The sequence below is a fragment of the Vulpes vulpes genome, chromosome X, assembly GCF_048418805.1.
Source record: "Vulpes vulpes isolate BD-2025 chromosome X, VulVul3, whole genome shotgun sequence".
In the NCBI taxonomy this organism is placed as follows: Eukaryota; Metazoa; Chordata; class Mammalia; order Carnivora; family Canidae; genus Vulpes; species Vulpes vulpes.
In genome coordinates this window covers 89,068,831-89,095,042 of record NC_132796.1, presented here as the reverse complement: position 1 = coordinate 89,095,042, position 26,212 = coordinate 89,068,831, and the positions used below count along the sequence as shown (strand labels likewise).

The 26,212-nt window shown below is 41.3% G+C and overlaps 1 protein-coding gene across 1 annotated transcript in view; it reads left to right on the top strand.

Moving 5' to 3' along the window:
- The window catches only part of LOC112934440 (uncharacterized), a 28,840-nt gene extending 2,725 nt beyond the window's left edge, over window positions 1-26,115 (top strand). Inside the window, exons 3-5 of the mRNA XM_072743515.1 lie at window positions 13,096-13,166; window positions 13,573-13,706; window positions 21,802-26,115. Coding sequence (XP_072599616.1) covers window positions 13,096-13,166; window positions 13,573-13,706; window positions 21,802-21,891 — 295 coding nt within the window. The 3' untranslated portion in view covers window positions 21,892-26,115. The remainder of the gene's footprint in view (window positions 1-13,095; window positions 13,167-13,572; window positions 13,707-21,801) is intronic.
- The last annotated feature ends 97 nt before the right edge of the window (window positions 26,116-26,212 follow it).

Genomic DNA, 26,212 nt, shown 5'->3' with positions numbered 1-26,212 from the left:
CCCTGACCTCCTTGTGTGGCCTTTGGAGGCATTCCCTGTACTTCTTCCAGGTCTTGTGAGTAATTAACTGCTCTATTTTAGTTTCTCTTGTGGTCTGGTGAACTTTGGCTCACCATCCTGCACCCTGTGTTCTACCTAACAAATGTTAATTGAACAAAGAGCATTGGGCAAGTTATTTAACCTCCCTAGTTTCATTTATTCACCTGTAGAAAGGGAATAAAAATAGTGCTGATATTTTTAGGGTTGTTGTAATGAGTTAGTGCCTGGAACAGAATATACATTCCTGTTAGCTACTAGGGTTTCATGCCTGGGAGCAGAAAGAGTAAAAGCAGTTCTGAGTTTGTTCACTGAAGACCTACATCCGAGTTAAATGTTTCAGAACGATGCCCCCAGTCTGTGCCAATCAAACCAAACAGCTTCTTATTTTAGAATTCTAACTAAAAGATGAAAGAACGACTTGCATTTGTGCATGTGGCACATAAATAATTTATCTTACTAGTACAGATGAAACCAGGCAGCAGTAGAGACTATTTTAATGGTGTCCTGTTTACCTTGTGGGTGAGGGAGGGGTTTCCCTCCTGGGGTTAATGGGGAGGCTGAACACAGGACACCTGACACTGGACAGATGAGATCCATAGGCTGGCAGAGTACAGAAACCTACTACTCAGGGATAAAATCTGGAACTGGGCCCATTCCTTATAATAAAGAGGTTTTTTTTTTTTGGCTAGGGGATCTTATCTACAGGAGCAGAGTGGGGAGAAGAATCTGCAGTTAGGCCATTGGTTCTCCCAGATGTCAAGGCAGTACATAATAATAGGCCTTAATTTTACGCCTTACACCACAAGACCTGTGTGCCTTTGCAGCCTGGCAAGCATCATTGGTCCCTAGAGTCCTCAAATTTTCCAAGAACTGTTATTTGTATGTTTATTTTTAGATTGCTTCTTGAAGTGGGAGACCCTCTCAATCTAACTCTGCATTGTTCTGATTGATACCTTTCCCCCTGAATAAATAACAATTTATTTAAACAATGAAACCAAATATGTTTATTTTTTTAAGATTATTTATTTATTTATTTATTCACGAGAGACACAGAAAGAGAGGAAGAGACATAGGCAAAGGGAGAAGCAGGCTCCATGCAGGGAGCCTGATGTGGGATTTGATCCTGGATCCCAGGATCACACCCTGAACGAAAGGCAGCCGCTCAACTGCTGAGCCACTCAGGCATCCCAAATATGTTTATTTTGTAAGGATTTTTTTGAAAAACCAAACAGACACAAAAGCAGCTAGATTTTGCAGAATTGTGCCCATTTTTTTCTTTTCAGTTTGCACATAACAAAAGTTATAACAGAAAATGACAAATAGAGTAAGAACTTTAAAAATTATTTTAGTGTCCTCCAAAGAGCGACAGTGTACTCCTTTTCCAAAAAGAAGCTAAAGGGGAAGCATAGAGTGGGAACAAACTCTGAATCTCAATGAATACAACTTTTGTGACCTGGAACTTTTCTTTTCAGAGCTCCCTGTACTGTCCTCTACTTCTAATATTTCATTTTTTAAAATTGTCTTTACTAATTCTCGGGTTTCTGAAAACCAAAGCTTTAACCAGATTCAAATAGATTTCTTTCTCTTTTCATAAATATGTACAAACAAATGAAACTTGTTTCCAAATGTAAAATTGTGTCACATATTACAGAAGACAAATGAGCAATCAGGAACTATGTCATGCAGGAGGCAGAAGAGATGCACTTGACAGCCTCCCAGGCTGCATTTCTAGCATGGCTGCTCAGGCTGGCTGCAGTCTGTACCATTTGCATTATAACATCAATCTTAAGTGTTGAATTTACATTTATGCTGAGTTTTTATTAATTTAAAGTTTAAAATGTAAAAGGAAAATAGGACTTAACTGGACCTATTGAATTGGACCTATTTATCTCCAGATAAATAGGCGCACACACACACACACACACCCCATACACCCCACAATTTAGCCACTGAGTTATAATTTGGATGCCTGTATCTTCTAGGAGATTAAAGTGGGAGATGATTGAAGATTTAGGAGCTCCTGAAATATGTATATTGTCTACAGAGAATCCTTGTTATGGACTGAATTGTGTGTCACCCCCACCCCCATTCAAATGTTGAATCCTAATTTTCAAAGTGACTGTATTTAGCAATATAGCCTTTAGGGGCACCTGGTTGTTTTAGTCTTGGGTTAAGCTTCTTTCTGCCATCTGTTCAGGTTATGATCCTGGGGTCCTGGGATCATGCCCTGTTTCCAGGTTCCTGCTCAGTAGGGAGTTTTCTTTTCCCTCTGCACCCTCCCCCCCCCAATTCATGCTCATGCGTGCTCTCTCTCTCTCTCAAATAAATAATCTTAAAAAAATAAAGCCTTTAGAGAAGTAATTTAGGTTAAATGAGGTCATAAGGCTGGAGCTTGAATTCAGTAGGACTGGTATCCTTAGAACAGGAAGTGATACCAGATATCTCCCCACCACCTTCCCCTGTGTACACAGAGGAAAGGCCATGTAAGGACACAGGAAGAAGTCGCCAGTCTACAGGTGAGGAAGAGAGGCCTACCAGAAATCAGTCCTGATGGTACCTTGATCTTGGTCTCCTAACCTCCAGAATGGCGAGAAAATAAATTTCTGTTGTTCAAGCCACCCAGTATATTTTGTTATGGTATTCTTTTACTTTACAAAACAAAAAAAATTGTTTAAAAAAATAAAAACATGGTATATATCTAAGAATTCAAACATGTTGCTGGTGGATTTTAGGATACTAAGTGTACTCTTTCTTTTAAGATTTAATTTATTTATTAGAGAGCACAAGCAGGGGGAGTGGCAGGGGGATAGGGCGAAGCAGGCTCCCCACTGAATAGGGAGCCCAATGTGGGACTCGATCCCAGGACCCTGGGATCATGATGTGAGCCAAAGGCACTTAACCTACTGAGCTACCCAGTCACCCTGCTAAGTGTTCTCTCTTTTTTTTTTAAGATTTTATTTATTTATTCATGAGAGAGGCAGAGACACAGGCAGAGGGAGAAGCCGGCTCCATGCAGGGAGCCCGACGTGGAACTCGATCCTGGGTCTCCAGGATCACGCCCTGGGCTGAAGGCGGCATTAAACCGCTGAGCCACCGGGGCTGCCCCTAAGTGTTCTCTTTAAATTATAATTCATGGGGTGCTAATTTCTTCTTCATAGAAGGGTTCAGTGTTAATGATACATTTATATTATTTTGAATTTATTTTCTTAGCTAACCCAACAGCAGATTGCTTGCCAGATTTTAGCATTACAAAGGGATTTTTGTTTATTTTTAAAGATTTTATTTATTCATGAGAGACAGAGAGAGAGAGAGGCAGAGACATAGGCAGAGGGAGAAGCAGGCTCCATGCAGGGAGCCCGATGTGGGACTCGATCCTGGGACTCCAGGATCACGACCCAAGCCGAAGGCAGATGCCCAACCACTGAGCCACCCAGGAGTCCCAACAAAGGGATTTTTTAAATGAATTTATCAGTATGGTTTGGTTTAGTTAATTTTCCTAAAGTCAGTAATCTCTGATGGCTTCTTTTTCCTTATTTCTTTCCTCTTTGCTGCTATTCATAAGCATTTTCTTTATTCTCCTTTATTTCTACCCCCCCCACACCACTGTGATCTTTGTTCCTAACATGGTGCTTGAACTCACAACCCTGAGAGCAAGGATTGTATGTTCAACCAACTGAGCTCACCAGGTATGCCACCTCTCATCTATTTCTGTGTCTACTTGAGGTTGAGTTGAGACAATGTGCTTTGATGGGTAAAATTTGTGATTTGTGACAGGGTGAGAAAGCATTCAGAAATTTGTTCTCAAGGGGCACCTGGCTGGCTCAGTTGGTAGAGCATGCAACACTTGTTCTCAGGATTGTGAGTTCGAGCCCCATGTTGGGCATAGAGCTTACTTAAAAATAAAATCATTTAAAAACAAATAAAAGTCTTGTTTTTTTTAAATGTATTTATTTATGAGAGACACAGAAAGACAGAGACACTGGCAGAGGGAGAAGCAGGCTTTCTGTGGGGAGCCCAATGCAGGATTCCATCCCAGGACCCCAGGATCACAACTGGAGCCAAAGGCAGATGCTCAACCACTGAGCCACCCAGGTGCCCTCCCGCCAAAAAAACTTGTTTTTAAAAGAAATGCTTTTAAGAACCTGAAATAGAATTCGAGTTGGAAGGAACCCTAAAAATAACGTTCTAGGCAATACTTAAATTGTTACAGATGTGATCTCAGAGGAAAAGATTCTATGAAATTTAAAAAAAAAACATTTATTTATTTGACAGAACACAAGCAGCGGGAGTTGGAGGCTTCCCACTGAGCAAGGAGCCCAATGCAGGTCTCTATCCCAGGACCCTGGGACCATGACCTGAGCCAAAGGCAGATGCTTAACTGACTGAGCCACCCAGATACCCCAAGGAAAATATTATATGATATGGAAATTCCCTTTTTAACAGTTATAGAATTTTAATACTCTTTTCAGAATTCTCTACCATAGAATGAAATCTTTTCCTGTAGTGTGTTAGGTTCTTTCTCTGGGGACAGAATGGTTGCTGCTCTGCCCTATGTGCTTTTTACACTCAGAATAAAATCATGAAGTCTTCCCTCAGCCTTCTTGTCTCTAATAATTTTTCATCTTTCCTTGTAGTTTCCTACATTTACCCTGTGGCTTCATTCAGAAAAAGTAAATCACTTTATTTTCTTGAGCAGCTTAGGTTACAGCAAAATTGAGCACAAAATACAGAGAAATCCCATTACCCCCTTCCCTAAACATGCACAGCCTCCTTAGCTATCAACATCCCTCACCAGAGTGGTACTTTTGTTAGAACCCACACCAACACATCATAATCATCCAAAGTCCATAGTTTACATTAGGATTCACTCTTGGTATTGTATATTCTGTAGGTTTGGAGCAGATGTATAATGACATATACTCACCATTATACTATCATGCACAAGAGTTTCACTGCCTTAAAAAAATCCTCTGCTCTGCCTATTTATCTCTCCCTCCCCTCCAACCACTGATCTTTTTTTTCTTAAAGATTTTATTTATTTATTCATGAGAGACACATAGAGAGAGAGAGAGAGGCAGAGATACAGGCAGAGGGAGAAGCAGGCTCCATGCAGGGAGCCCGACGAGGGACTCGATCCCAGGTCTCCAGGATCAGGCCCTGGGCTGAAGGCGGCGCTAAACTGCTGAGCCACTTGGGCTGCCCACCACTGGTCTTTTTACTGTTTTCTTAGTTTTGCCTTTAATAGAATGCCATATGGTTGGAACCATATAGTACATAGCCTTTTCAGATCGGCTTCTTTTACTTACCATGTGCATCCAAGATTCCTCCCATGTATTTTTTTTATTCAAGTATAATTAACGTATGGTATTATATTAGTTTCAGGTGTACCGTATGATGATTCAGCAATTTTACTCATTGCTGAGCTCAGTAGTGTACTCTTAATCCCCTTTATTTCATCCACTCCCCCACCCACCTTCCATCTGGCAACTACCAGTTTGTTCTCTGTATTTTTTAAATATTTTATTTTTATTTATTTATTTTTTAAAAGATATTATTCATTTATTTGAGAGAGCGAGAGAGACAGAGAAAGCCAAAATACCTTGCCTGGAGCCAAAGCTATAAAACACAGGGAACATCCTTCTATGGGTGTGTGTTGGTAGGACAAATTTCTAAATTAGGAACAGTTGGTCAGTGGGCATATATATGTAAAACTTTGTTTTTTTTTTTTTAAGTTTCTGTTTATTCATGAGAAACAGAGAGAGAGAGAGACAGGCAGAGGGAGAAGCAGGCTCCCTGCAGGGAGCCGGATGCCAGACTTGATCTCCAGAGCCCCGGATCATGCCCTGAACTGAAGGCAAATGCTCAACCGCTGAGCCACCCAGGTGACCCTAAAACTTCAATAGATATGATCAAATGTCCTCCCAAATGATTGTGTCTCTCCTATGTGTCCCAGTACAACATAGAGAGCTAGTTTGTGCTTGCTTTTGCTCACAAGCTCTGTCTTGTGATGAGCACCATGGCTATTTCCCCCATTGGCAGACAAGAGGGCTGCTCTCTGTGCAAAACTTTTTTTTAAAAGATTTTATTTATTTGAGAGAAAGAGACAGAGATAGCAATAGAGAGCATGAGTGGGGAGAAGAGGGAGAAGCAGGACCCTGAGATCATGACCTAAGGCAAAGACTGTCCAACTGACTGAGCCACCCAGGCGCTCCTTAAGATTTGATTTTTAAGTAACCTCTACACCCAACATGGAGTTCAAACTTACAGCCCTGAAATTAAGGTTGCATGCTGAGCCAGTCAGGAGCTTCTGTTCTCTGTATTTAAGACTCTGTTTTTTTTGTCTGTCTCTTTTATTCTTTGTTCACTTTGTTTAATTTCTTAAATTCCACATATGAGTGAAATCATATGGTATTTGATTTTCTCTGACTTTTTTAAAATTTCTTTTTAAAATTTTTTATTTATTTATGATAGTCACAGAGAGAGAGAGAGGCAGAGACTTAGGCAGAGGGAGAAGCAGGCTCCATGCACCGGGAGCCCGACATGGGATTCAATCCAGGGTCTCCAGGATCACGCCCTGGGCCAAAGGCAGGCACTAAACCGCTGCACCACCCAGGGATCCCTTTCTCTGACTTTTATTTTATTTATTCATGAGAGTCACAGAGAGAGAGAGAGAGAGGCAGAGACACACAGGCAGAGGGAGAAGCAGGCTCCTTGCAAGGAGCCCGATGCGGGGCTCGATCCTGGACCCTGGGATCACTCCCTGAGTGAAAGGCGGTTGCTCAACCACTGAGCAAAGTTAGGCATCTCCCTAACTTTTTTTAAAGATTTTGTTTATTTATTCATGAGAGACATACAGAGAGAGGCAGACACACAGGCAGAGGGAGAAGCAGGCTCCCTACAGGGAGCCCAATGCAAGACTCAATCCCAGGACTCCAGGACCATGACCTGAGCCAAAGGCAGACTCAACCACTGAGCCACCCAGGTGCCCCTGTTTTTCTCTGACTTAGTTTCACTTAGCATTATACCTTCTGGGTCTATCCATGTTACAAATGGCAAGATTTCATCCTCTTTTATGGCTAATATTCCATCATATATATATATATATATATCTCACATCTTTATCCATTTGTCTTATCAGTGGATACCTGGGTTGCTTCCATATCTTGACTATTGGAAATAATGGTGCAATAAAGATAGAGGTGCATGTATGTTTTCAAGTTAGTGTTTTTGTTTTCTCTGAGTAAAAATGGTAGAATTACTTGATCATATGGTAATTCTATTTTTTAATTGTTTTTTAAGTAGACTCCATGCCCAGAGTGGAGCCCAATGTACGGCTTGAACTCACGACCCTGATATCAAGACCTGAGCTGAGACCAAGAGTCAGATGCTTAACTGACTGAGCCACTCAGTCGCCCCTCTATTTTTAATTTTTTGTGAACCTCCATACTGTTTTCCATAGTGAGTACCTCAATTTATATTCCTACCAACAGTGCATTATAGTTCCTTTTTCTCCACATCCTCACCAAAAGTTATTTCTTGTGTTTTTTATTCTAGCCATCTGACAGGTATAAATTGATCTCTCATTGTGGTTTTAATTTGCACTTCCCTGATGATTAGTGATGTTGACATTTTTTCATGTGTCTGTTAGCCATCTGGATGTCTTGTTTGGAAAAATGTCTCTTCAGATCCTCTGCCCATTATTTTTTTTAAAGATTTTATTTTATTTATTTATGAGAGACACAGAGAGAGAGGCAGAGACCTAGGCAGAGAGAGAAGCAGGCTCTCCGCAGGGAGCCCGATGTAGGACTCGATCCCAGGACCCCGGGATCACACCCTGAGCTACCTAGATGTCCCCCAAGATCATTTGTCGAAGAGACTGTCATTTCTCCATTGTATATTCTTGCCTATTTTGTCATAGATTAGTTGACCATAAAAGTGTGGGTTAAAAAAAAAAAAGTGTGGGTTTATGTCTGGGCTCTATATTCTGTTCTGTAGATCCATGCGTCTGGTTTTGTGCCAGTACCATACTGTTTTGATTACTATAGCTTTGTAGTGTATCTTGAAATCTGGGATTGTAACACCTCCAGCTTTGTTCTTTTTCAAGATTGCTTTGGCTGTTTGGGTTTTTTTGTGGTTCCCTACAAATTTTAGGATTATCTATTCTAGTTCTGTGAAAAATGCTATTGGTATTTTAATAGTATGTACATTTTTTGTGCATATTTGTGAATATTTGTTCTTCCAATCCATGAGTATGAACTATCTTTTCATTTGTTAGTGTCATATTCAATTTCTTCTCAAAATTTTATAATTTTCAGAGTACAGGTCTTTCACCTCCTTGGTTAAGTTTATTCCTAGGTATTTTATATTATTTTTAGCGCAATTGTAAGTGGGATTATATTCTTCATTTCTCTCTGCTACTTCATTATTACTGTATAGTAATGCAATGGATTCCTGTATATTGATTTTGTATCCTGTGACCTTAATGAATTCATTTATCAGTTTTAGCCGTTTTGGGTTGGAGTCTTTAAGGTGTTCTTTATATAGTATCGTGTCATCTGCAAATAGTGCAAGTTTTACTTCTTCCTTACCAATTTGTTTTGTTTTTTTTTTGTAAAGATTTTATTTATTTATTCATAAGAAAGAGAGAGAGAGAGAGAGAGAGAGGCAGAGACACAGGCAGAGGAAGAAGCAGGCCCCATGCAGGGAGCCCGACGCAGGACTTGATCCCAGGTCTCCAGGATCACGCCCTGGGCTGAAGGCAGCGCCAAACCGCTGAGCCACCCGGGCTGCCCACTTCCTTCCAATCTGGATACCTTTTATTTTTTTGTTGTCTGATTGCTGTCACTAGGACTTCCAGTACTATGTTGAATAAAAGTGGTGAGAGTGGACATCTTTGTCTCATTCTTGATCTTAGAGGAAGTTCTCTGTTTTTCCCTATTGAGGATGACGTTAGCTGTGGGTTTTTGTTTTTTTTTTAAGATTTTCTTTTTGGAGAGAGTGAGAGAGCACTAGCGGGAGGGAGGGGCAGAGGGAGAAGCAGACTCCCCATTAGCAGGAAGCATGACATGGGACTTGATTCCAGGACCCCAGGACCATGACCTGAGCCAAAGGCAGACATCCAACTGACTGAGCCACCCAGGCACCCCTAGCTGTGGGTTTTTCCACATATGGCCTTTATTATGTTGAGGTATGTTCCCTCAAAACCTACTTTATTGGGGGTTTTAATTTTTTAATTTTTTAATTAATTTTTAAAAAAGATTTTATTTATTCATAGAAGACACAGAGAGAGAGGCAGAGACCTAGGCAGAGGGAGAAGTAGGCTCCCTCCAGGGAGCCTGATGTGGGACTTAATCCCAGGACCCTGGGATCATGACCTGGGCCAAAGGGAGATGCTCAACTGCTAAGCTACCCAGGTGCCCATTTTTTTATTTAAAAAATTTTTTAAAGATCTTATTTATTTATTTATTTGACAGAGCACAAGCAGGAAGAACAGCAGGCAGAGGGAGAAGGAGAAGCAGGCTCTCCACCCAGTAGAGAACCGGATATGGGGCTTGATCCCCGACCCTGGGACCATGACCTGAGCCAAAGGCAGGCACCCAAACTACTAAACCACTCAGGTACCCCAAGTTGAGGGTTTTTTTTTTATCATGAATGGGTGGTGTACTTTGTCCAGTGCTTTCTCTCTCCATCTCTCAAAATGATCATATGGTTTTATTCCTCTCTTGTTAATGTGATGCATCCCATTGGTTTGCAAATTTTTTAAAAGATTTATTTATTTTAGAGAGAGAGTGCATGAGCAGAGGGAGGGGCAGAGGAAGAGGGAGACAAGCAGATTCCCCACTAAGCAGGGAGCTGGACTTGGGGCTTGATCCCTGGACCCTGAGATCATGACCTGTGCTGAAATCAAGAGTCACATGCTTAACCAACTGAGCCACCCAGGCACCTCTGATTTGCAAATTTGGAACCACCTTTGCATCCCTGAAATAAATCCCATTCGATCGTGGTAAATGACTTAAAAAAATTTTTTATTTATTTATTTTAGGGAGAGAGAGAGAGACAGTGTGCACAGAGGAGGGAGAGAGGGACAGGGGGAGAGAGAGAGAGAATCTCTCAAGCATACTCCGCACTGAGCACAGAGCTGGACGTGAGACTCCTCCAACAACCCCGAGATCGTGACCTAAGCTGAAATCAGGAGTAGGATATTTAACTGACTTAGCTACTTGGGTGCCCTGGTAAATGACTTTTTTAATGTATTGTTGAATTCAGTTTGCTAATGTTTTGTTGAGGATTTTTGCATATTTCATAAAAAATATTAGAATATAGTTCTCTTTTTTGTAGTATCTTTATCTGATTTTAGTATCAGGGTAATACTGGCCTCATAAATGAATTTGGAAGCTTTCCTTTCTGTTTTTTGGAATTAATTCTTTAGGGCGGGGGGTGGGGGTGAATGGGTGACGGGCACTGAGGGGGACACTTGACGGGATGAGCACTGGGTGTTATTCTGTATGTTGGTAAATTGAACACCAATAAAAATTAATTTATTAAAAAAAAGGAATTAATTCTTTAAATGTTTGGTAGAATTCACCTCTGAAGTCATCTGGTTCTGGACATTTGTTTATTGGGAGTTTTTGATTACTGATTCAATTTCAATACTAGTTCAAAAATTTTTTAAGATTTTATTTATTTTTTCATGAGACACACACACAGTGAGAGAGGCAGAGACACAGGCAGAGGGAGAAGCAAGCTCCATGCAGGGAGCCCGACGTGGGACTCGATCCCGGGACTCTAGGATCACACCCTGGGCTGAAGGCAGGTGCTAAACCACTGAGCCATCCAGGGATCCCCTAGTTCAAATTTTCTATTCCTGATTTGTTTTGGAAAGTCATGTATTTCTAGGAATTTATCCATTTCTCTAGGTTGTCCAACTTGTTAGCATATAGTTTTTCATAATATTCTACAATCCTCTGTATTCCTGTGATACTGGTTGTTATTTCTCCTCCTTCATTTCTTTTTGTTCCCCTTCATTTCTAATTTTGAGTCTTCTCTCTCTCCCTCTCTCTTTCCCTCTCTTCCTCCCTCCCCCTCTCTCCCTCTCTCCCTTTTTTTTTTTTTTTTCATGAACCTGGCTAAAGGTTTATCAATTTTGTTGACTTTTCCAAGAACCAGCTTCTGGTTTCATTGATCTGTTCTTTTGGGTTTTTTAAGTTTCTGTATCATTTATTTCTGCTCTAATCTTTATTATTTCCTTCCTTCTGCTGGCTTTAGGCTTCATTTGTTGTTTTTTTCCCCCCAAGTCCTTTAGGTGTATGGTTAGGTGGTTTTTTGAGATTTTTCATTACTTCTTGAGGTAGGCCTGTATTGCTATAATAATTTCCCGTCTTAGAACAGCCTTTGCTGCATCCTAAGATTTTGGACCATTGTGTTTTCATTTTTCATTTGTGTCCATGTATTTTTTTATTTCCTCTGATTTCTTGGTTGACTCACTCATTGTTTTTTTTTTTTTTTTTTTTAAATCACTCATTGTTTAGTAGCATATTAGTTAGCCTCCATTGTATTTGTGTTCTTCCCAGATTTTTCTTGATTGATTTTTAGTTTTATACTGTTGTGGTTAGAAAAGGTGCATGATATGATTTCAGTCTTTTTGAATTTATTGAGACTTGTGTTGTGGCCTAACGTGATCTATTCTGGAGAACATTCTGTGTGCACTTAAAAAGAATATATATTTTACTGTTTTTGCATAGAATGTTCTGAATTTATCTGTTGGGTCCACTGGTCCATCTGTCCTTCTAAGCCACTGTTTCCTTGTTGATTTTATGTCTGGATTATCTAGCCATTGATGTAAGTAAGGTGTTAAAGTCCCCTACTATTACTGTATTACTGTCAGTTTTTTCCCTTATGTCTGTTAATAGTTGCTTTAGATAGCATAGTATTTAGTATTCGGTGCTTCCGTGTTGAGTGCATAAATATTTACAGTTTTATATCCTCTTATTGGATTATTACCTTTATCATTATGTAGTATCCTTCATTGTGTCTTGTCTTTTTTTAAAGTAATCTGTATGCTCAAAGTGGGGCTCAGACTCATAGCCCCAAGATCAAGAGTCACACACCTTACCAACTGAGCCAGCCAGGCACCCCTGTTGTTGTTTTTTAAAAGATTTTATTTATTTATTTGAGAGAGAGAGTAAACACAAGTGGGGTGGGGCAGAGGGAGAGGGAGAAGCAGACTCCTCGCATAGCAGGGAGCCTGGCCCGGGGCTGGATTCCAGGATTCCAGGATCATGACCTGAGCTGAAGGCAGACGCTCAACTGACTGAGCCACCCAGGCACTCCTAGTTGTTTTAAAGTCTATTTTGTCTGGGGCCCGTGGCTGGCTCGATCAGTAGGGTGTGCAACTCTTGATCTCAGAGTGATGAGTTCAAGCCCCATGTTGGGCATATAGATTACTAAGAATTAAAAAAAAATTTTTAAATAAAGTCTGTTTTGTCTGATATAAGTATTGTTACCCCAGCTTTCTTTCCACTTGTATTTCCACGATAAAGGTTTTTGTATCCCTTCACTTTCAGTGTGCATGCTGTTAGGTCTGAAGTGAGTATCTTGTAGGAAGCATTGAAAATACAGAGCACCTGGGTGGCCCAGATGGTTATGTGTCCAACTCTTGGTTTTGGCTCAAGTCATGATCTGGGGGTTGTGGGATCAAGCCCTGCATTGGGCTCTGCATTAAGTGGGAAGTTTGCTTGGAATTCTCTCTCTCCCTTTCCCTCTGCCTTTGCCCCCCGATTCTCTCTCAAATAATAAAAAAATAAATCTTTAAAAAAATACATGTTGATTTTAGTTTGAATAGGACTTTGTAAACTCTAAAGCTTTATGCAAACATAAGTGATTATTACATTATCATGAAGATGATAGACCCTCGAATAAAGTTATTCCAGTATTAGCTTTTAATGGTCCTTGGACAATCGATATCATTACTGAAATATTTTTATTCCATATTTTTATACTCCATGGTTCACATTTTATCACTTTTCTGATTCTTACAACTATCTTCTTTAAATTCAGCATTGATGAGCACACACCAGGAGAATATGATGAGCCAAAGAAAAGCAGCACTTCAGCTTCTACTTCAGAAGGTATTTTTTATTTTTTTTTATTTTTATTTTTTATTTATTTTAAAGGTTTTATTAATCCATGAGAGAGAGGGGGGCGGGGGGAGGCAGAGACACAGGCAGAGGGAGAAGCAGGCTCCATGCAGGGAGCCTGATACAGGACTTGATCCCAGGTCTCCAGGATCGGGCCCTGGGCTGAAGGCCGCACTAAACCACTGAGCCACCTGGGCTGCACAGAAGGTATTTTTTAAAATACTACAGAGCTTCTTTATTGAGAAGTTGAAAAAAAATGTTTATACATAGTTGAACAATACACTTTACTTTTACTCAGGTTGCCTGTCACTTGTTCTTTTCCAGTATTTCAAATACAATAAAACTGATCATTGTAATACTTGCTTAGAAGTTAATTTTATATTTGTACCTTGTGTAGAAGAAAAGAAGAAGAAGTCTGGTCATTCGAAAGAAAAGTCCAAGAAAAGGAGAAAGAAAAAATCCTCTAGAAGAAAACACAAGAAGTATTCCAATGACAGCGACAGTGACTCTGACTTGACACAGACTCCAGGGGTAAGAAGGCCAGCATCACTTTGCAAGCCTGGCTTCCAAACTCGTTTTGCTTGGTAAAACTTATTTCAGAGGAAGGTTAAACACAAAAACAGTAGCCGAGAATTGTTGAGCACTCACTGACTTTATGCCTGGCACCCTAAGTGCTTGGTGTCCATTAGTGCTGTTTATTCCACATAGTAACTGCAGAACACATCTCAGAGTTGGGGAAATGGGGCACAGCAGGTTGCAAGTACCGCACTCAGGCTCACACAGCTGAGATTCACCCCTGAGCAATGTGACTCCACATGGGTTGTGTCTGGCTGTGTAAGGCATGTGGCAGCAAACCAAGGCAGATTTGGGCTGTGAGACTATGTGGCAGCAAAGCAAGCCATACAGGGCTCCATCAGCCCATGGAGCAGCTCTCTTGTGTCATTCTCACACTCATTGGGCACCTCTGGGCCATTTTCAAAAAGGCACACCACAAAGGACCCCCTCAGGCTGGCAGGTGATTTATGGAAGACACTCCCTGTGGGGTGGTGCCTCACAGAAAGTCACCTTTTTGTGCCTTCTGGCTGGTGATTGATAGAGGGTGCCGCCTCTGGGGACACATTACGTAAAGGTGTCTTTTCCTCTGATGTCACCTGGGTTTCCTGGCTCCTGTTGCTCCTTTTCTTTCTCACTGTTGGAAGAATGAACTTTAAAAAAAAAAAGATTTATTTTATTTATTTATTTATTTATTTATTTATTTATTTATTTATTTATTTATTTTAGAGAGAGAAAGTGCACATGTAAAAAAAAGTGCACATGTGTGCAAATGGGGAGGGTGAGGCAGAGGGAGAGAATCTCAAGCAAACTCCTCACTGAGCATGGAGCCTACACACAGGGCTTGATCCCACAACCCATTAGATCATGACCTGAGCTGAAACAGAGTCAGATAGTTAACCAACTGAACTGCCCAGGTGCCCCTGAGTGAACTTTCTTAAAGCACAAATGTGAGTACGTCTGTCCCCTACTTAAAATCCTTCAGTACTCTGTAGCTTTCAGGGTAAAGTTCAGACCCCGATTGATCCTTCTCTAATCACACATGCCCTATCACTCTTGCAGCATCCTCTGTAACCTGAGACTACCTTCTGTCTCCTCAGTATTTCATGTTCTTTCTCTTGCTTCTGGCACTGATACAGAGTGTCCATCTGAGTACAGTGCCAGTCTCTCCCTGCATATGGCTTGGCTTAACTCACTTCAACAATGGTCATGCAGTACTTTGTAATAAAACTGATTTTTTTAAAGATCCCATTTATTCATTCATGAGAGACACAGAGAGAGAGAGAGAGAGAGAGAGAGAGAGAGAGAAAGGCAGATACATAGGCAGAGGGAGAAGCAGGCTCCACGCAGGGAGCCCAACGTGGGACTCGATCCCAGGTCTCCAGGATCAGGCCCTGGGCCAAAGGCGGTGCTAAACCGCTGAGCCACCCTGGCTGCCCCATTAAAACTGATTTTAATTACGTCTGTCTCCTCCATTAGACTGAGCTCTTGGAAAGCATGCCCCCCACCCCAAAGACATAGGTTTTTTTCCCCTTTTCATCATGAAAATATTCAGGAAAGCAAAGGGAATAGTATAATTAATACCACTAGGATTTAGTATTTGTTAGCATTTTTTAAAAGATTTTATTTATTTATTCATGAGAGACAGAGAGAGAGAGGCAGAGACACAGGCAGAGGGAGAAGCAGGCTCCCTGCAGGGAGTCCGATATGGGACTCAATCCCAGGACTGTGGGATCACACCCTGAGCTGAAGGCAGATGCTCAACTGCTGAGCCACCCAGGCATCCCGTTTGTTAGCATTTTGACATTGTTTTTTCAGATATGGGATTTTTTCTTCTTTTTCCTTTTTCAAATATTTTATTTATTTATTTGAATGAGCAAGAGAGAGAGCACGCATACGAGCAGGGGCAGAAGGAGAGAGAGAAGCAGACTCCCCTTCTGAGCAGGGAGCCTGATGTGGGGCTTGATCCCGAATCCCAGGATCATGACCTGAGCTGAAGGCAGATGCTTTACCAATTGAGCCACCCAGGCACCACCAAATAAGGGATTTTTGCTGAGGTATCCAAGGTAGATTACAAATATCATACTTTGATGCTAAATATCTCTGTTTGCAGCTCTTTTATTTAAAAGAAGACATTTTCCTACTTAACCACAGTACCATTATCTCACCCAGTAGATTAGCCCTGGGTGTTCTGGGCCCCAGGGTCACCAGAATATCCATCTCCATTTGAGCTCCAGAACAAAAATGGCATTATAGGGTCCATCTAAGATTATGATGGCAACATGACCCTTGGCAACAGGGGACATATTTTTGAGAATTAAAACTTTCTGATGGGGACGCCTGGGTGGCTCAGTGGTTGAGCATCTGCCTTCAGCTCAGGGTATGATCAGGGTTCCCAGATCAAGTCCTGCATTGGGCTCCTCACAGGGAGCCTGCTTCTCCCTCTGCCTATGTTTCTACCTCTCTCTCTGTGTCTCTCATGAATAAATAAATAAAATCTTTAAAACAAAACACTAAAAAAAAAAAACTTTCTGATGTCTCCAACACTTGGCCCTCCTAGTCTTCTTTTTGTTTTAGTTAAGAGTCTCTTATGGTTTGTCTCCCTTTCTGTTCGCATCTTATTTTATTTTTCCTGCCCGTCTATGTTCATCTGTTTTGTTTCTTAAATTCCACATATGGGTGAAATCATATAGTATTTGTCTTTCTCTGGTTGACTTATTTCGCTTAACATAATACCCTCTAGTTCCATCCTTGTCATTGCAAATGGCAAGGTATCATTCTTCTTTTTTTTTTTTAAAGATTTTGTTTGAGGGCAGGGGAGAGAAAGAGAACATGAGCAGGGTGTGGGGGTGGGCAGGGAGGCAGGAAAGGGGACAGAGGGAGAAGCAGACTCTGCTGAGCATGGAGCCCCATGCAGGGCTCAATCCCAGGACTCTAGGATCATGACCCAAGTGGAAGGCAGCTACTTAACTGACTGAGCCACCAAGGCACTTCAAGATTTCATTCTTCATGATGGCTGCATAATATTCCTCCGTGTGTATGTGTGTGTGTGTGTGTGTGTGTGTATACATATATAATAGCCCAGATGTCCATTGACAGATGAATGGATATCTGGGCTATTGTGGCTATTGTGGCCACTGCTGCTATAAACATTGGGATGTAGGTGCCCCTTCAAATCACTATATTTGTGTCCTTTGGATAAATACCTAGTGATATAATTGCTGGGTCGTAGAGTAGTTCTATTTTTAACTTTCTGAGGAACCTCCATACTGTTTTTCATAGTGGCTGCACCAGTTTGCATTCCCACCAACAGTGTATGAGGGTTCCCCTTTCTCTGCATCCTAACCAACAACTGTTATTTCCTGAGTTGTTAATTTTAGCCATTCTAACCAGTGTGAGATGTTATCTCATTGTGGTTTTGATTAGTATTTTCCTGATGCCCAGTGATGTTGAGCATTTTTTATATGTCTGTTGGCCATTTGTATGTCTTGGAGAAATGTTCATGTCTTCTGCCCACTTCTTGACTGAATTTGTTGTTTTTTGGATGATGAGTTTGATAATTTCTTTATAGAATATAAAGATTATAGTTCTTTATCTTTTTTTAAAGATTATTTATTTATTCATGAGACATACAGAGAGAGAGGGGGGCAGAGACACAGGCAGAGGGAGAAGCAGGCTCCATGCAGGAAGCCTGCTGTGGGACTTGATCCCGGGACTCCAGGATCAGGCCCTGGGCTGAAGGTGGCGCTAAACCGCTGAGCCACTGGGGCTGCCCTATAGTTCTTTATCTGATAAGACATTTGCAGATATCTTCTCCCATTCTGTAGGTTCCCTTTTAGTTTTGTTGACAGTTTCCTTTGCTGTGCAGAATCTTTTTATCTTCATGAAGTCCCAGTAGTTCACTTTTGCTTTTGTTTCCCTTGCCACTGGAGATGTATCTAGCAAGAAGTTGCTGCAGCTGAGGTCACAGAGGTTGCTGCCTGTGTTCTTTTCTCGGATTTTGATGGATTCCTGTCTCACATTTAAGTCTTTCATCCATTTTGAGTTTATTTTTGTGTGTGGTATAAGAGAATGGTCCAGTTTCATTCTTTGCACATGGCTGTCCAATTTTCCCAGCACCATTTGTTGAAGAGACTGTCCTTTTTCCAGTGGATAGTCTTTCCTGCTTTGTCGAAGACGATTTGACCATCAAGTTGAGGGTCCACTTCTGGGATTGTTGTTCTGTTCCATTGATCTATGTGTCTGTTTTGTGCCAGTACCACACTGTCTTGATGATCACAGCTTCATAGTACAGTTTGAAGTCTGTAATTCTGATGCTTCCAGCTTTGTTTTTCTTTTTCAACATTCCTTTGGTTTTTCAGGGTTCGTTTCTGGTCCATATAAATTTAAGGATTGTTTGTTCCAGCTCTGAAAAATGCTGATGGTATTTTGATAGGGATTGCATTGAATGTGTAGATTGTTTTGGGTAGCATTGATCCTTTGGCTCAGGATCAGGACCTGAGCCAAAGGCTGACACTCAACCACTGAGCCATCCGGGCACCCCAATAATTGTTTTTCCAATCCATAAGCATAGAATGTTTTTCTATATCTTTGTGTCTTTATCAATTTCTTTCATAAGTGTTCTATAGTTTTCAGAGTACAGATCCTTTACTACTTTGGTTAGGTTTATTCCTAGGTATCTTATGGTTTTTGATGCAATTGTAAATGCCATCAATTCCTTGATTTCTCTTTGTGCTGCTTCATTATTAGTGTATAGAAATGCAACAGATTTCTGTACATTGATTTTATATCCTGTGACTTTGCTGAATTCATGTATCAGTTCTAACAATTTTGGGGTGGAATCTTTTGGGGTTTTTTTTTAAAGATTTTTATTTATTTATTTGATAGAGCATGCACAAGCAGGGGGAGCAACAGAGGGAGAGGGAGAAGCAGGCTCTCCACTAAGCAGGGAGCCCGATGTGGGGCTCTGTCCCGGGACCCTGGGATCATGACCTAAGTGGAAGGCAAACTCTTAACTGACTGAGCCACCCAGGCACCCTTCCTCTTTTGGGTTTTCTACATGACCCATCATGTCATCTGTGAAGAGTGAAAGTTTAACTTCTTTGCCAATTTAAATGCCTTTTATTTCTTTTTTTGGTCTGATGGCTGAGGCTAGGACTTCAGTACTATGTTGAACAGCAGTGACGAGAGTGGACATCCCTGCCATGTTCTGACCTTAGGGAAAAAGCTCTCAGTTTTCCTCCATTTAGGATGAAATTCACTATGGGTTCTTCATATATGGCTTTTATGATATTGAGATATGCTCCCTCTATCCCTATACTGCAGAGAGTTTTTATTAGGAAAGGATGCTGTTGGGATATCTGGGTGGCTCAGTGGTTGAGCGTCTGCCTTCAGTTCAGGGCGTGATCCCAGGATCCGGGATGAAGTCCCACATCAGGCTCCTTGCAGGGATCATGCTTCTCCCTCTGCCTGTGTCTCTGCTTCTCTCTCTCTCTGTCTCTCATGAATAAATAAATTAAAAAAATCTTTTTAAAAAAAGGATGCTGTATTTTGTCAAATGCTTTTTCTGCTTCTATTGAGAGGATCATATGGTTCTTGTCCTTTCTTTAATTAACGTAGTGCATCATGTTGATTAATTTGTAGATGTTGAACCAGTCTTGTAGCCTAGGCATAAATCCCACTTGGTCATGGTGAATAATCCTTTTCATATACTGTTGGATCCTATTGGCTAGTAACTTGGTGAGAATTTTGGCATCCATGTTCATCAGGGATATTGGTCTATAATTCTTTTTAGTGGAGTCTTTGGTCTTGGGATCAAGGTAATGCTGGCCTTATAGAATGAGTTTGAAAGTTTTCCTTCCATTTCTGTTTTTTTAAAGATTTTATTTATTTATTCATGAGTGGCACAGAGAGAGACAGAGACAGACACACAGGCAGAGGGAGAAGCAGGCTTCCCACAGGGAGCCTGATGCAGGACTCGATCTCAGGACCCCGGACCACGCCCTGAGCCAAAGGCAGATGCTCAACCACTGAACCACCCAGGCGTCCCCCATTTCTATTTTTGAAACAGCTTCAGAAGAGTAGGCATTAATTCATCTTTAAATGTTTGGTAGAATTCCACTGGGAGTCCATCTGGCCCTGGACTATTGTTTGTTGGGAGATTTTTTTTTCAAAAATTTATTTATTTATTTATTTATTCATTCATTCATTCATTCATTCATTCATTCATTCATTCATGAGAGATACAGAGAAAGAGGCAGAGACAGGCAGAGGGAGAAGCAGACTTCCTGCGGGGAGCCTGATGCAGGACTCGATCCCAAGACCCCAGGATCATGACCTGAGCCAAAGGCAGGCGCTCAGCCACTGAGCCACCCAGGTGCCCCTGTTGGGAGATTTTTGATTACTGATTCAATTTCTTTGTTGGTTATGGGTGTGTTTAGGTTTTCTATTTCTTCCTGTTTTAGTTTTGGTAGTGCATAAGTTTCTAGGAATGCATCCATTTCTTCCAGATTGCCTAGTTTGTTAGCATATAATTGCTCTTAATATTGCCCTATATTTGTATTTCTTAGGTGTTTGTTATTATCTCTCCTCTTCCATTCATGATTTTATTTATTTGGGTCCTTTCTCTTTTTGATTAGTCTGGCTAGGGGTTTATCGATCTTATTCTTTCAAAGAACCAGCTTTTAGTTTCATTGATCTGTTCTTTTTTTTTTTTCTATATCATTGATTTCTGCTCTAATCTTTATTATTTCGCTTCTCCTGCTGGATTTAGGCCTCATTTGCTGTTCTTTCTCCAGCTCCTTTAGGTGTAAGATTAGTTTGTGTAGTTTGTGTGTTTGAGACTTTCTTCTTTCTTGAGAAAGGCTTATATTGCTCTTAGGTCTGCCTTTGCTGTATCCCAAAGGTTCTGAACTGTCGCGTTTTTTTTTTTTTTTAAGATTTATTTATTTATTTATTCATGAGAGAGAGAGAGAGAGAGAGAGAGAGAGAGAGAGAGAGATACAGACACAGGCAGAGGGAGAAGCAGGCTCCAGGCAGAGAGCCTGATGTGGGACTCGATCCCGGGTCTCCAGGATCATGCCCTGGGCCGAAGGCAGCGCTAAACTGCTGGTCCACCGGGGCTGCCCTGAACTGTCATGTTTTTGTTTTCATTTGTTTCATGTATTTTTAAAATTTTTCTTTAATTCCCTGGTTGACCCATTCATTCTTAAGTAGGATGCTCTTTAATCTGCATTTATTTATGTTCCTTCCAAATTTTCTCTTGTGATTGAGCTCAAGTTTTAAAGTATCGTGGTCAGAAAATATGCATGGTATAATCTCAGTCTTTTTTGTGACCCAGTCTGATTTGTGACCCAGTATGTGATTTATTCTGGAGAATGATCTGTGTGCATTCTGTTGCTTTAGGATGAAATGCTCTGAAAAATCTGTGAAGGGGACGCCTGCATGGCTCAGCAGTTGAGCGTCTGCCTTTGGCTCGGAGCATGATCCCGGAGTGCCGGGATCAAGTTCCACATCAGGCTTCCTGCATGGGGCCTGCTTCTCCCTCTGCCTATGTCTCTGCCTCTCTCTGTGTGTCTTTCATGAATGAATAAATAAAAAAATCTTTTAAAAAAATCCATGAAGGCCACCTGGTGCAGTGTGTCATTCAAAGCCCTTGTTTCCTTGTTGATCTTCTGCTTAGATTATCTGTCCATTGCTGTGACTGGGGTGTCAAAATCCCCTACTATTATTGTATTATTATCAATGTTCCTTTAATTTTGTTGTTAATTGGTTTATATATTTGGCTGCTCCCAAATCAGGGGCATAAATATTTACAATTGTTAAATCTTCTTGTTCGATACTCTTTTATTATGATATAGTGTCCCTCTTTATCTCTTATTCCAGTCTTTGGTTTAAAATCTAGTTTGTCTGATAATAAGGATGGCTATTTCAGCTTTCTTTTGATGTCCTTTAGCATGATTAATGGTTCTCCACCTCCTCACTTTGAATCTAGAGGTATCTTTACATCTAAGATGAGTCTTTTGTAGACTGCATATTGTGATGAATCTTGGTTTTTAAAAATATTTATTTGCAGAGAGAGAGAGAGAGCACAAGCAGGGGGAACAACAGAGGAAGAAGGAGAAGCAGACTCACTGTTGAGCGTGGAGCCCTATGTGGGGCTTGATCCCAGGACCCAGAGATCCTGACCTGAGCCAAAGGCAGCTGCTTAACCGACTGAGCCACCCAGGTACCCCTAGATTTTGTTTTTTTAATCTAATCTGATACCCTATGTCTCTTGATTAGAGCATTTAGCCCATTTACATTCAGAGTAATTGTTGAAAGATATGAATTTAGTGCCATTGTATTACCTGTAAAGTCACTGTTTCTGTAAATTGTCTGTTCCTTCTATTCTTAATGAGAGCTTTGCTGGATAAAAAATTCTTGGCTGCATATTTTTCCCATTTAGCACACTGAATATATCATGCCAGTTCTTTCTGGCTTGCCAGGTCTCTGTGGACAGGTCTGCTGCCAGTCTAATGTTTGTATCCTTGTACGTTAAGGACCTCTTGTCCTGAGCTGCATTCAGGATTTTCTCTTTTATCTCTGAAATTTGCAAGCTTCACTAATATATGTTGTGGTGTTGACCTATTTTTATTGATTTTTGAGAGGGGTTTCTCTGTGCCTCCTGGACTTGAATGCCTATTTCCTTCATCAGATTAGGGAAGTTCTCAGCTATAATTTGTTCAAATAAACCTTCTGGCCCTCCCTTCCTTTTCTGGGACCCCTATTATCCAGATACTATTTTGCTTTATGGTATCACTGATTTCTCAAAGTCTCCCTTGTGATTTAGTAGTTGTTTTTCTCTCTTTTGCTCAGCTACTCTTTTCTTTTCTTTTCTTTCCTTTTCCTTTTCCTTTTCCTTGTCCTTTTCCTTTTCCTTTTCCTTTCCTTTTTCCTTATTTTTACTTACCTGAGTGGAGGGAGCAGCAGGGAGAGGAAGAAGCTGACTCCTCACTGAGCAGGGAGCCGGGGGCTAGATCTAGCGGGGCTAGATCCCAAGTGCCCAGGATCATGACCTGAGCCAAAGGCAGTTGGCCAACTGACTGAGCCACCCAGGTGCCCCTCAGCTATTTTCCATCATTTTGTCTTCTACATCATAGACTCTCTCTCCTGCCTCCTTTACCCTTACTGTTAGAGCTTCCCTTTTAGACTGCATCTCTATAATACCATTTTTAATTTTGGCCTGATTAGATCTTAGTTCTTTTATTTCTATCATAACGGATTCTCTAGTGTCTTTCATGCTATTTTCAAGCCCAGATAGTATCTTTATAATCATTTTGAATTCTAGTTCTGACTTCTTACTTATATCCATATTGATTAAATTCCTGGCAGTGAGTATATCCTTCCATTCTTTCTTTTGGGGTGAGTTTCTCTGCCTTGTCCTTATGTCCAGAAAAGAATAGAAGAAAAAGACAAAAATAACACCACCACCACCTGAAAAAGAAACAAACCAGAAGAAAACACAAACAATACAAAATAAGAAAAATCAAACAAGAAGTAAAACAGAACAAAACAATGAACTAGATCCCAAAATAGGAAAGAAAGAAAAACTTATATATGTTCAAAAATAAAATATAATGAAAGGGAACCAAATATATATACATATACGTGTGTGTGTATATATATACATATATATGAACGCTTTTATATAAAAATTAAAAATAATTTAACAATTGAAAACGTAAGGGGCACGTGGGTGGCTCAGGGGTTGAGCAACGTCTGCCTTCGGCTCAGGTCGTGATCCCGGGATCCGGGATTGAGTCCCACATCGGGCTCCCTGCAGGGAGTCTGCTTCTCCCTCTGCCTGTGTCTCTGCCTCTCTCTCTGTCTTTCATGAATAAATAAATAAAATCATTAAAAATTTTTTTTGAAAAAATAATAGCTAAAAAGGAAAAAAAACAAAACTGAAAGACTAAAGGATAATAAAAGACCATGAATGCTGTATACTGTTTTCCCTGATCGCTGAAGTTCTACAGTCCTGTATGATCAGTAACCTTGGTATTAGCCGGAAGCTCCTGCTGGTGTCTGGGGGTGGGGTTTGTTGCACTGATTCTCAGTTGTCCTTCCCTGGGCGGAACTGCACCTTCCTTGCCAGGGGGCCCAGCTCAGTGTAAGCGGCTCCAGATTGCACTATGTGGTGCTGTTTTGCTCTTTGCTGGCTTTCAGCACTGATGTGGGGGATGAATATGGCAGGGCCCCCATCTCTAGCCCCCGAGCTGAAAGTTCGCACCCCCCACTCTTCAGTGAGCCCTCACGGAAAAGCAGGCACTCTTGTCTCCCTGGTTTCTGCCCACACTCTGTGTTCACCCAGCCTGTGACCAAGCATTTTTATCTTAGGCATGTGACCCAGTGTCGAATCTCCAAACTTCACAGACTCCTATGGCACAGACCCACACCATTCCTCTCAGGGGAGGGCAGGGGTCTCTGGGCGCTTCTGCCTTTTGCCCGGCTCCTGCCCGGGAGAGTAGTCCTGCAAGTGGGCAGCAGTTCTCTGTTTATGGCAACAGCAAGCAAAGTCGCCGCCTAGGCCTGCTCTTTGCAGCCAGCTTCCCCACTCTGATGCCTGGGAACCCTGCTGCACTCAGGCACCACTGTTCTTGTGGCCCTGGGGATCCTGAGACCACACTGTCCCACCTGGGATTCCGCCCCCACTTCACCACCTGAACACTTTTAGGCCAGGGACGTCCCCCACCAGAGCAGACTTCTAAACATTCTGATTTTGTGCTTGGCTACTTCTAATACTTTGTAGTAGCCTTCTTAAGTAGGCTCCTTCCCCTCCACCTAGCCTCCAGTATATCACTATATCACCTCAGATTCACATTTTGGCACCTCATACCTTCCAAAAAGTAGTCACTTTTCTAATTTTTAGAATTGCAGCATTTCTTATCTCAGATCTCTAATCGATTTTGCAGGTATTCAGGTGATTTGATAACCATATAGCTGAATTCCAGGGACCAGACACACTTAGGGTCCCCTATTCCTCTGTAGTCTTAACTTACCCCTGTTGTGCCCAAGATTGTGAATCCGAGAAACCACCAAGGAGCCGACACTGATGCAAGTACAGGAGGGTTTATTTACAAGCTCGAGCTTGGGTCCAAGTATACTCCACACAGCAGAGCAGGGGCTTGGACCCCGAAGTGGGTTACAGCTGGGTTTTTTATGGGCTGGTCTAGGGGATTTTCAGAAGAGGTGGAGGAATTTTTTTTTCTTTCCAATATGGGGAAAGGGTCGGGGAGTTTCTTAAGATCTGATATGGGATTTTCTGCCGAGGACATTCTGCAGTTTTTCCTGTAAAGTTCAGCTCTTATTCCCAGGGGCCCAAGATGGCTGTACTTGTGCTAATGCTAAACTTGAGGTGGAACGGCCTTAATTTTTCTCAGCCTCCACAACCCCCAACAGTAACCCCTATCTCTGGTTTTGTATGCCTCAGCATTTCTCCCCATCTCGGATTTCTGTGAGCCTAGTCATGCAGCTCCTACCCATGTCTCCCTTCCTAGCCCTGCATGTCTTGGATGGACCTCCAGGGCATGGTGCTAAATTAAGTCAGTCAAAGACAAATATGGTATAATCTTACATGTGGAATCTATTTTTTTTTAGGGATTTTATTTATTCATCTGAGAGAATGCGCACAAGTCAGGGAGAGAGGGAGAGGGAGAAGCAGGCTCCCTGCTGAGCCAGAAGCCCAATGTGGGGCTCGAACCCAGGATCTGGAGACCATGACCTGAGCAGAAGACAGATGCTCAACCATCTCAGCCACCCAGGTGCCCCTTACGTGTGGAATCTAAAAAAATCCAAGGGGAGCCTGGGTGGCTCAGTTAAGCAGCCGACTCTTGATTTTGGCTCAGGCTCCTGGGATCGAGCTCTGAGTTGTGCTCTGCACTCAGTGGGGAGACTACTTGAGGATTCTCTCTCCCTCTCCCTCTGCCCGTCCCTTCATTCATGTTTACACATGCTCTTGCTCGCTCTCTCTCTCAAATAAATAAATCTTTTTTTTAAAAAAACCCATGAAACAAGAAACCAAGCTTATAGAGAACAGATTGGCATTTGCTAGAGGTGGGAGATATAGGTGAAGAGGGTCAAAAGGTACAAACTTTTAGTTATAAGTCATGAGATATAATGTACAGCATGATGACTAGTTAATAATACTGTACTGCATATTTTTAAAGTTGCTAAGAGGGTAGATCTTAAAGTTCTCAGCACAAGAAAAAAATTGTAACTGATGACATGTTAACTAGACTTAAATGATCATTTTGCATTGTATACAGACCATTATAACATTTCATTATGTTGTACACCTGAATCTAATGTATGTTGGTTATGCCTCAATAAAATTATTTTTTTAAAAAGACATTTCAGTTGACCTCACTGTCCACTCGTCATCCATTATCCTAATTAACGGAATTTACATTGTATTTAATCCGTCTGGAAGTTTTCAAATTCTAAAT